This window comes from Bison bison, unplaced genomic scaffold, assembly GCF_000754665.1.
Source record: "Bison bison bison isolate TAMUID 2011002044 unplaced genomic scaffold, Bison_UMD1.0 scf7180017864495, whole genome shotgun sequence".
NCBI classification, from domain to species: Eukaryota; Metazoa; Chordata; class Mammalia; order Artiodactyla; family Bovidae; genus Bison; species Bison bison.
Window position 1 is genome coordinate 261,406 of NW_011495054.1, and position 11,033 is coordinate 272,438.

Below are 11,033 nucleotides of genomic sequence, written 5' to 3' on the forward strand. Positions count from 1 at the left end.
CCCGCCCCCCACCACCCCAGCACCTGCTTGTTCTCTCCTGGCTGGCTCTGGAATACTCCTGCTTTTACCCTGGCCCATCTACACCACTGGCAAAGGGAGCACTGATGCCAACAGATCCGAGCATCGGCCTACAGAAAACCAGAACCCAGACTGCTGAGTCTCCAGCTCCTGGGAAACAGGGGAGAGAAGCTTTACCATTTTGATTATTGGTCTTCCCCAATCTGTTAAGCAAATTCTGCCATCTTATAGATCTCTATCTTTCAGGGAATTGAGCAGACACAAATTAGAGAAAATGGGTTAAAGGGATTAAGCACCTAGGTACCTATGCTGTGTCTTATCTATCTCACTCCCCTGGGGAGCCTCCTAAACATACATATCTCTTTGTCTTAATAATCACACCTATTCACAAAAATATCAATTCCAGTTAGCATGAAAAAAGTTGCTATGGCTAACGTATTTCTGGCCATGCAATTACGTCCAACAGGGTGAGCTGGTGGTGCCGTATTCCTAGTTCATTCCATCTAGTGCTTTTTTGGGCCAAGCCATGCAGCTCACAGAATCTTAGTTCCCTAACCAGGGATCAAACCCACACCCCCTGCAATGAAGTGCAGTGTCTTAACCACTGGACTTCCAAGGAAGTCCCAGTGCGCCTTGCTGGGAAAGTACTTACCCAAAAATGGGGCTTGGGGAGTCTCTAACACTAGTGAGACACCAGAAATTCGTTCTGTTCCTGCTTCTGCCCAGGTTGCTGGTGGGTGCTGAGCTTGCAGCAAGTAATGTGGAACCCTGTGGCTCTCTCTTCCAGCTGGTGACTCCACAGGATGCAACGTGCAGAGTACAGCACCATGTCAGATATTTAGCTCTCTGCCCACATTTTAGAACCAGGTCAATGGCTCCTAACCCTCCTCCTCACTTTATACACAGGAAAGGCAAGAAGAAAGTGGGTTGGAAAACCAGATCCGTGTTTGCCTCTGAAGCCTTGCTCTCACTGCTCATGAGACCAAGTCAGCTCCATTCAAATGGAAGACTCTTTTGTGTTCTCAACGGTTCCTTCTCTTGCAGAACTGGCACACTCATGCCTTTTCAAAGGCAGGCAACCTCCTGGCCAGGAGTTCAGCTCTCGGGAGCTGCTCTCCTACCAAGGGAGAGTGCCAGAGTCATCTGGCAAGGTGAAAGGTCCGACCAAGTGTTTTCACCTCTAAAATTTTCTCTGGATGTGTGTCCAAGAGGTGAGAGCAGATAAAAGCAAACAGCTAGGGAAGCACTGAAGGAGAAAGGTGAGAATGCTGAATCTGATTTTAACAGAAGAGGTCGGGAAAGGACAGCAAAAGGTAGTAGGTAGGAAAGCTGGCTTAGAATCCAAAAGATCTGGACTCAGCCCCTCAGTATGTGACCTTGGAGAAGTTACTGAACCATTTTCTGTGACTAATGGAACCTGCTTCCTCCTCCATAAACTGGTGATAAAAATGATGTGCTCCCTCCAAGACTGTTACAAGGCTTCAATGAGAGGACGCAGGTGAAGGGCACAGCGCCGGGTCTGCCTCACTCTACCCATCATTTTACACTAACGCTGCTCGACAGCTACCATTCACGGAGCACTTACCAGGCATGGTGCTGATCTCTGGGTTTCAAAGAAGCCTTGGACTGATTTTGTATCAGTACTCTTCAACAGATTACTGCCACAATTAAGTGAGAAAACACCTCCTACAGAGGGTTTAGTCTAGAGCCTGATATATAGAGTACTCAGCTAAAAGGCAGGTACTAACATCAAGGGCAAGCCACATTTGCCTTGGTAACAAATAGGAGTGAGCTCATTGACCTAAGTCTGAACCACACCCTCTGCTGCCAGCTCTCATATCCCCGATCCACAGCCCCTAGCCTACACCAGAAACTTGGCTCTTCTACAACTATGGAAGGACCCACAGACCTGAAAAGCTTGAAGGCTAAGGTGATTAGAACAGAGGAAACTTGTCAGGCAAGCAGTTACCGGGCCAAGGAATGATAACTGAAGGTCTATGGAGCTCATGGACGCTGTCTCTCGGTCTAGATGCTGGTTACACGTACGTACTCACACTGAGAAAACAACTTGTACAATTAAGATTTGTGCACTTTTCTATATGACTATTGTGGTGGTTCAGTTGCTAAGTCATGTCTGACTCTGCATCCCCATGGACTGCAGCACGTCAGGTTTCTCTGTGCTCTACTATCACTTGGAGTTCCAATTCATGTCCATTGAGTCGGTGATGCTATCTAACCATCTCTTCCTCTGGTGCCCCCTTCTCCTTCAGCCTTCAATCTTTCCCAACATCGGGGTCGTTTCCAATGAGTTGTACGAATAACAATAAATAACTCATTTCCAGTGAGTTGTTACAATAACAATAAAGAATTATGCAGATTGTGACTGCCCTTCTCCATTATCCAGAGTGTGGAGCAGCCCTTCCCAATGGGTGTTACAAGCACAACTGGGCTGTGAGCACAAGATGTCGTTGGCCCCCAGGGGCAGAAAGTGGCCTCACCACTTCACCCCCCCGGGGGAGCTGTGGAAACACCATGTTTTTTGGTGAGACTGGCAAGTACTGCTCTTGAGTTCTCAATGAACAGCATCCTCTTCATCAGACCAGTTTACCTTAAGGCCTTTCCTACCTTAGGTCAACCGTATTTACTCCATTTTTAATCACGTTCTTCTATCCTTTCTGACCAGAAGACAGCTTAGCTGGCTACACTTAAGGGTTGACAACCATAGACTGGCTCTTTACAGACCTGGGAGTTCATCTTGACATCACACATATCTCACTCTTCACAGCAAGCTAATGTCTAGGAGGTCCCTCCCTCTTCTCCAACTTCCTTCCTCCATGACCACTGAAGGGAAAACCTAAAATAAATTTTAATCATTTAGGCAATCAATGGATGTCACACAGATTACATGCTGGTTTTCTCTTTGAAAGTTTATTGTCATTTAAAGAAAAAAAATAAAACCCTCTACTTGTTACATTCACCTCTCAGAACATTTAATGTACCAGTTAATGATGTTATTGTATAAAAAAAAAAAGCCCACCAACTGCTTGAAATGGCTGTATGTTGTTATTATTTTTTGCCATGTTCTGGTATTAAAGTGTTTTAAACTCTTTGGAAAAAACGGTGTAACATTAAGTACCGAGATTTCAAATTCCCGGATTAGAAACAAGATTTTTTTATCAGGAGGAATTTTAGTAGAAATTCAAGGGTAAAAGGAAATGGTAATAGAAAATAAAAAACAAAAATATTGTAAAAAATAGGATCCCCCTCCCCTCCCCCCAGCCAGTCAAGTTAGGTTAAAAAAAAAAAAAAAAAAACATTGCAACCAAACCCATTCCATCCCACCCCCTGCATTTCTCTTAGAAAAGTCACCCAATCCTAAACATAGGGTCTCACACACCAATACAAGTAGCTTGATTTGCAGATCAGCTTCTGGGATCTTCTACTGGCCCCAGTTAGAATTTCTTTAAAAAAAAAAACTTAAAGTTAGGTAGTTAGTTAGACTTCTATAAATACTGGTATCCAAATCAAGGAAAATATCCTGGCTTTGGTATGGCTACAGAAATCTGGAAACTGTTCAAGAGGACACCGGCTTAGAGAGGGAGACACAACTCCTAGGTGGAGGTAAAATAAATATTAGGGCACACCCGCAGCAAACACTGCGGGCAACACTTGAGGCTGATGCCTCGAACGAAACACGTGGACAGGTTCTTGATCAGGATCACACACATACAGCTTCTTGAATAACATACATACAGGTTCTTGATCAGATTAACATATGTATAGGTTATTGATTGGAATTGTCTGGACCAAACTTTATCCAAGTACCACTTTCAGGAAATAGTTTGAATCTGGGAATTTATCTCATGCCCTGACGAGATAAAGGCCTTTTGGAAGAACAATAACCACCTGGGTTAAAGCCAGGCCCCTCTTATTCTAGGAAGCTCAGAATCTGTTTTTTCCTTGTCTTGTTTGACTTGGCCCATCATAAAAGCACCTCTATCTCCTAACAAGGGGGCTCTTCCCTCCCTGGTCACCAACCACAGGGGTCTAACTGAGGGGCAGAACTGCTGACTCTTCACCTCTGGAGTGACTCAATAAAAAGCAAATATGCCAGGATCAGGAATATAATTTACTGTGCCATATCTCAAGTGGACCACATGGTCTCCCCCATTCTCACCACATCATGACTGTGAAGGGCTGTGAGGATACTGAGAAGGTAGTGGTGTGGCAGAGTCCACGCTGAAGCGTGGCCTCAAACATTCTCCAAATTTACAGAAGAGAAAAGGCTAAAGTGCCTGGTCTTCAAATCACTATTCTTTTCATGAAAGCACAAAGGAACCACCAGGCAAGGCCAGAAAACAAGGCGAGTTGCTGCTGCTTCAATGCTGAAAAGTTGTTATCAATACAATTCTTACCACCACCACTCCCCCAAAGAAACTCTAGAGCAGTGGTAGGAAGATAAGACAATCATTAAAAAAAAAAAAAATTTTTTTTAAACCATCTTTGATGGCAACACACACAAAATACATCTAAATAAATTTCCAGCACAGTGTGCAAGGGGATAACAAAGAGCTCCCTGACATTATGGGAGGTGACACACACCACAGCGAAAATTCAGCCAAGAGAGGGCTGCCCTTACAGCAAAGGCTGCCAAGAAAAAATAAAAGGTGAAGGCCCTGTTTAGTGCAGATCCGGTTCACTATTGTAAAAATCATCACTGTGGGAGGCTGGAAGGCAGTAAAGAAACTCAGAACGCCCGGGCAACTTCTGATAAATGACGTCATTTATCCTGTTTTCTAAATGAGACTCCAACACCAGAAGAAAATGAGAGAAAAACTGGATTATAAATTAAAACTCAAATGTACCTGTACAAGCCTTTACTCTGGGTCACTAAGGTTTGGTCTCTGTTGAAGCCAGGACTCTGGAGAAGATAATCTACTTGTCCTCACAAGTAGCTCCACAACCTACTTTGGGACATGTGTATCAAGAGATAATACGAAGACAATCACTTGAGACCAAGGGAATTGCTTACAAAGGTTTCCTAGGACACATAACGTCTACTGATTGCTCAGAGATGCTAACACTTGACCCAAATACTTTAACATCTTAAGATGGCAACAAGAATATTAAAGCAAACAATCAGCCAGTAAGTCATCTGTCCAATCTGGAGAGCGAAGGAACGTGAGCAGGGCAGGCTGTTTCATCCGGATTCATTTAGGGAGAGAGTGGGTTTAATGGTGGTCACAGCCTTCTTTGTCTCCAACCTGGGCCAGAGCTCCTGGGAGCTGACAAGGTTTCATGGGTTTGGAAGGGCCAAGGTGAAACACAGGCATCAGCAACAAGAGTGCGATCTGAGTTAAAGTGTACAGATCACTGATGACTCCACCATCCACCTCACTTCCCCACAGACCACAGACAACCCAGATCATCAGCTGGCAGCAGGGACCACCTCATCTACTTGGGAGCAGGAGACAGCAGTGAACTACACACTAACATTTCTGAAATGATCACTTCGTGTTCCAGACTGAGCTAGAATAAATCTGTGTGAACAAACCACTTGTCTAAACAACATTTGAAATCAGTACCTTCAGCACTTTATGAATATGAAACACTCTCCCTGCCCCAGCTCTGTTTACTTGCAGTGCACGTTGTCTCTCATGCAAACTTTTCTGTCTTTCAGCCGGTGGAATGGATGGAACACACCAGACGTAACACAAGACATTCGTTTCTCCAAGAAGGCTTAGAGTCCGGAGAATGACTCTTCTTCTGCTAGAACCTCTGCCCCAAGCTTCTGGGGAAGCAGCGAACTGCGCTCGACAAGGAAGGGACCTATGTGATCCACTGATTGGATTCAAAAGGTGAAAACGCATTGCAGAGGGTACCCCTTCCTGCTCCTCGCCATGGAAGAAAGACCTACAGATAATAGAGAGAGCTGTCTCTTCAGAGGAGGCTTTAAAAGAGAAAAAAAAAAAGACAAAGCATAAGCAAAAAAAAAAAAATTGGTAAAGCCAACTCCCAATGCTCCAGAGAGTACAACAAGTTTCAGGGTGACGGACGACCGGAAGAAGTTGGCACAGGGAAAGAATGATGCAAGGCGGGATGGGGCTGGCCACGAGAGTGCCTTGCAGAATCCACCACAGTGTTCTCCATCTGCCAAGGCCAAGGAGCCATTCCCAAGTTAAAAATTTTCTATTAAGAAAACAAGACAAAACCAAAAACCATTCCAGAAAAAGGGTCGAGGGAAGAAGAATACTGGAGAACATCAAGCCGCTGACCTCCGGCGGATCACAAAGAGCCCACGCTGAAGCTGGCCCAAGTAAATCCTCATCTTGGTGCTGTCGCTTGTCTTCCTCACCCAGATCTGTGGGAGAGAAGGAAAAGGAACAGGATGAGAAGGCAGTACTGAGGGACACATGTTTCAGAGCACAGGGATGTCTGCATCAACTAGGTGCCGGCAGACAGCGGGCAACCTCTTCCTGTCAACCCAAGAGGCCTTCATAGGCACCTCCTTGACCTCTGGCCTCCACTGCAGACAGCAGGCATCCGCACTTGAACTCATTTCTTCCAGTCACCTTTTTTACAACTTTGAGTACAAAAATGGAAAGCACAGTGATCCTGAGTTTCTTTTTCATTTCTGCCTCCATCTTAAGGACTCTTTCTTGTTTGGTTTGATTACAGCATTAGCAACATTAAGACACACATATTGATAAACAAACTTCCAAATAGGAAAATATTTTCCTTGACCCAAGGGACTTTCATGGTACAGCCTTCTAGAACTCTAGTTTCCTGGCAATTAAGGCTAATGGTCATAACAAGAAATGATAGAAAAATTAACAACAAAAAATGCCTGTGAGTGAGTGAAAGTCCAATTAGGATGCTGAGAAGGCAAAATTAGCTTAAGACAGTCCTTCCCTCCTGACAGTATCATTCTCCCACAGATGCGATCAGATGTCTGGCACTGGACAGGGCACGTATATTCTTCCACAGAACTGAGAAAGAACTCTTCCAGCAGGGGCCTGCCAGAGCTGCCAGGGGCACTCAATACACAGCATCCTGCAGACAGGGAGGGGAAGGAGGGCTACCCCTCCATTACCCACCCAACCTGAGGGAGGAATTCCTGGGGGCCAGGCACTGTGATGACCAAGCTGAGCTCCTTCATTCTCAGGAAAACCATCAGAAGCACTGGCATCATCCCCACGCTACAGAAGAGCAAGGCTGAGTCCACTTGTCTGATGGAAGCCCTGGCACACGACATCAAGGCCCCTTGCTCTTCCTCACTCAACCACAGCGCCTCACTCTTGTTCTCACCTGTTCTCTCAACCATGTACCTAACATGCAATCAGATGGAGATAAAAGTGTAATGTAAGTCTTTTAAAGATCTGCATCTCACCATATATGCAAGTGCAAGTTCACAGATCTCTCTCCTCTTTCCCCCATTCATTTTTCAGGCTTTAAAAAAGCTTATTCAAAAAAGTCGCTCAGTCACTTCTAACTCCTTATAACGCTACAGACTGTAGCCGGCCAGGCTCCTCAGTCCATGGAATTTTCCAGGCAAGAATACTGGAGTGGGTAGCCATTCCCTTCTCCAGGGGATCTTCCTGATTGCATTGCAGATAGATTCTTTACCATCTGACCCACTGGGGGGTGGGGGGACACACATAGAATATTTTCAGTTTCATCTCAATTTCCTTACTGTGATTATTTAACAAGACAAAGACTTTAGTCAAGTACACTGGTTTAAACATAAAGACCTCACATGAAGCCAAGCTTCTAAAGGACCTTGTAGAACCATTTTAAACTGAAAACTGACTCCAAGGAGGGCCGAACAAGCAGGCAGTCACCAACATGCTCAGACCCACGACCCATGCACCAAGTCTGCCCACGGTCAAATTATGCAGCGGCCAAGTAGCTTCAGTGTTGCTTAGGATTTGAAATTTTAAAAATGAGCTGAAATATTTCTAAGAATTGAGAAAAGTTTCCCCATTGCCAGAGTTGCAAGGCTCCAATGCACTGAGGCTTCTCCCCTCCAGGAGACATGTCTCAGTCTCACTGTTCCCTTGTCAGATCTCGCTGATACTCTGTCAAAGGGAGACAATCTTCAAAAGAAAAAAAAAAAAAAAAAAAAACCCACCTAACTTGCATTTCTATTTTCCTGAAAGTCCTGAGGTGTCACAGCACAGGTTCTGAAGTTAGGTTCAGGTACCAGGAAGCCACATGCACCTTGTACAGTGGCCCACAGGGCCAGGCACATGTGCTCTGCTGTGAAATTGCAAAGCCTACTGCCAGGGAACAGCAGGCTTCTGAGATGCCCTGTTCTGACTTGGCTTGGGATGACACACAGATCCCAAGCCTACAGAAAAATAACATTCATTTATCTGGTAGGCTCTCCGTAACTACTAAGTAAACAATCATTCTGCAGACTAGTCACACTGGAGGGCATTTTCAATTCAGGAAGCTGGGAGAATAGAATAGGCTTACTTTATTTTATAATCCAGCTTCATTAGATTTACTGTGCACTGGCATGAATAAGTTGGAGGGTAGACACATAAAAATCAATTTCTTTACAGACATTTGTGGACTGATAAAAGATCAAGCCAAAACAGCTATTAAAGTTTTAAACTGTTTTTTGACTACTAACAATACCCAGTTACACACTGCTGACAGCCTGCTAATGAAGGGCCAGCAGGAGAACGCACAGACCAGTCCCATCGTCCTCGGCCTCAAGACCCTCTGAGCTGACTTTCAACCAGCCCCCATCCCACAAGAGTAACTGGAGGACACCAGTCCCTGAAGATATGAGCCTAGCATCTCCTTGCTCAGAAGCACAACAGGACATGCAGGATGAGAGAGACAGCAGGCGAGGAGTGGCATGTGGGTCAGAAGAGACCACCACCCATTTATTGAGCACTTACTGTGTGCCAGGTGCCTTGCTAGATCCTCAGAGCGAGAAACAAATCTGAGTACCCATGAGAGCTCGAGAGAGAGAACAACAAAGACAAGCTGGCTCCACAGGCAAGTCCCATCCTCAGTGGACTGTTTCCTTAAAAAGTGGCATGATTTCAATGTGCAGACGGCAAACCGACTTGCCTTGTGTTCCTTCGTGCAGTCTATCTCAGTGGTGCCTGACTCAACTACTCTGTAGGGAGTTCACAATCACAAGGAATATACAAACCCACATATACTGTAATCATGCAAAGAGATTTTCAAGAGCAATATGTGCAATTTCTGCCTGAAAGTGCTACCTTTCGAATCTAACCCACATACAATATAGTGGGTACAGTGATTCCACTGCACTTCCGTGGTGGTGCTTGCATTGCAGGTTTGTCCCACTTTGCATTCCTAAAGGGTGAGGGAGTTCAGTCCTTACTTCATTGGCTCCAACGGAGCTGATCACACAGCTCAGTTTCTGGTTGTCCTTCGATTCCAGATAGATGGCTTGGCTCTTATGGTACCTGCCAGAAACAAGACATACACTTATTTTTTTAACCACCTTTTTGAGATATGATTGACATCTGAAATGTGGTACATATTTAATGTACACAAATAAGTGAGTTTGAGAATAAGTACATGCCCATGAAATCATCACCAGTCATAAACATCTGTCTCCTCCCAAAGTCTTTCCCATCCTCTTTATTATAACTATAGTTTTGTAGCTTTTTTTTTTCTTTTTTTGGTAAGAATATTTAACATAAGGGCTTTCCTTGTGGCTCAGCTGGTAAAGAATCCACCTGCAATGTGGGAGACCTGGGTTCGATCCCTGGGTTGGGAAGATCCCCTGGAGAAGAGAAAGGCTACTCACTCCAGTATTCTGAGCTGGAGAATTCCATGGACTGTATAGTCCATGGGGTTGCAAAGAGTCAGACATGACTGAGCAACTTTCACTTCACTTTCACTTAACCCTCTTAAAAATTTTAAGTATGTAAGTACTGGCACAAATTTAAGAAAGTAATAAAGAAATGAAGAAAAGGAGGGAAGAAAAAAAAATACCACCACAACAAAAAATATAATTAAAGGAGTCTTAATTTATATTTGAGGAACAGCCTGGATTTCAAGTTTAATTTCAATGCTTCCATCCTTGGATTAGACAATCTCCTAATCTTCTAAGTCTAAAATCTACATTCTTGGTCTCACTGCAGAGTGGAAAAGGGGGCCAAGGAAAGGGCTGGAAAACCAACTCTGTATTTAGTTTTTTATTTAAGACTATGTGACCCAGTTCACTAGTGGAGCTGATGGAATTCCAGCTGAGCTATTTCAAATCCCAAAAGATGATGCTGTGAATGTGCTGCACTCAATATGTCAGCAAATTTGGAAACTCAGCAGTGGCCACAGGACTGGAATAAGTCAGTTTTCATTCCAATCCCAAAGAAAAGAAATGCCAAAGAATATTCAAACTGCCACACAATTGCACTCATCTCACATGCTAGTAAAGTAATGCTCAAAATTCTCCAAGCCAGGATTCAGCAATACCTGAACCGTGAACTTCCAGATGTTTAAGCTGGTTTTAGAAAACACAAAGGAACCAGAGATCAAATTGTCAACATCCGCTGGATCATCGAAAAACCAAGAGAGTTCCAGAAAAATATCTATTTCTGCTTTATTGACTATGCCAAAGCCTCTGACCGTGTGGATCACAATAAACTGTGGAAAATTCTGAAAGAGATAGGAATACCTGTCCACCTGACTTGCCTCTTGAGAAACCTATATGCAGGTCAGGAAGCAACAGTTAGAACTGGACATGGAACAACAGACTGGTTCCAAATAAGAAAAGGAGTACGTCAAGCCTGTATACTGTCACCCTGCTTGTTTAACTTATATGCAGAGTACATCATGAGAAACGCTGGGCTGGAAGAAGCACAAGCTGGAATCAAGATTGCCGGGAGAAATATCAATAAGCTCAGGTATGCAGATGATACCACACTTATGGTAGAAAGTGAAGAAGAACTAAAGAGCCTCTTGATGAAATTGAAAGAGGAGAGTGAAAAAGTTGGCTTAAAGCTCAACATTCAGAAAACTAA

General features: G+C 44.2%; 1 protein-coding gene across 3 annotated transcripts in view; it reads right to left on the minus strand.

Moving 5' to 3' along the window:
• Positions 1–2,927: 2,927 nt before the first annotated feature.
• Positions 2,928–11,033, minus strand: part of SUDS3 (suppressor of defective silencing 3 homolog (S. cerevisiae)) — a 38,019-nt gene continuing 29,913 nt past the window's right edge. Inside the window, exons 11-13 of one of the 3 annotated variants that reach the window (XM_010828524.1) lie at positions 9,386–9,470; positions 6,294–6,379; positions 2,928–3,479 (exon numbers count right to left, since the gene is read on the minus strand). In XM_010828524.1, the coding sequence (XP_010826826.1) occupies positions 3,458–3,479; positions 6,294–6,379; positions 9,386–9,470 (193 nt within the window). In that variant the 3' untranslated portion in view covers positions 2,928–3,457. Of the gene's footprint in view, positions 6,380–9,385; positions 9,471–11,033 lie in introns of all 3 variants that reach the window. The other 2 variants (XM_010828526.1, XM_010828525.1) reach the window with 2 other exon arrangements.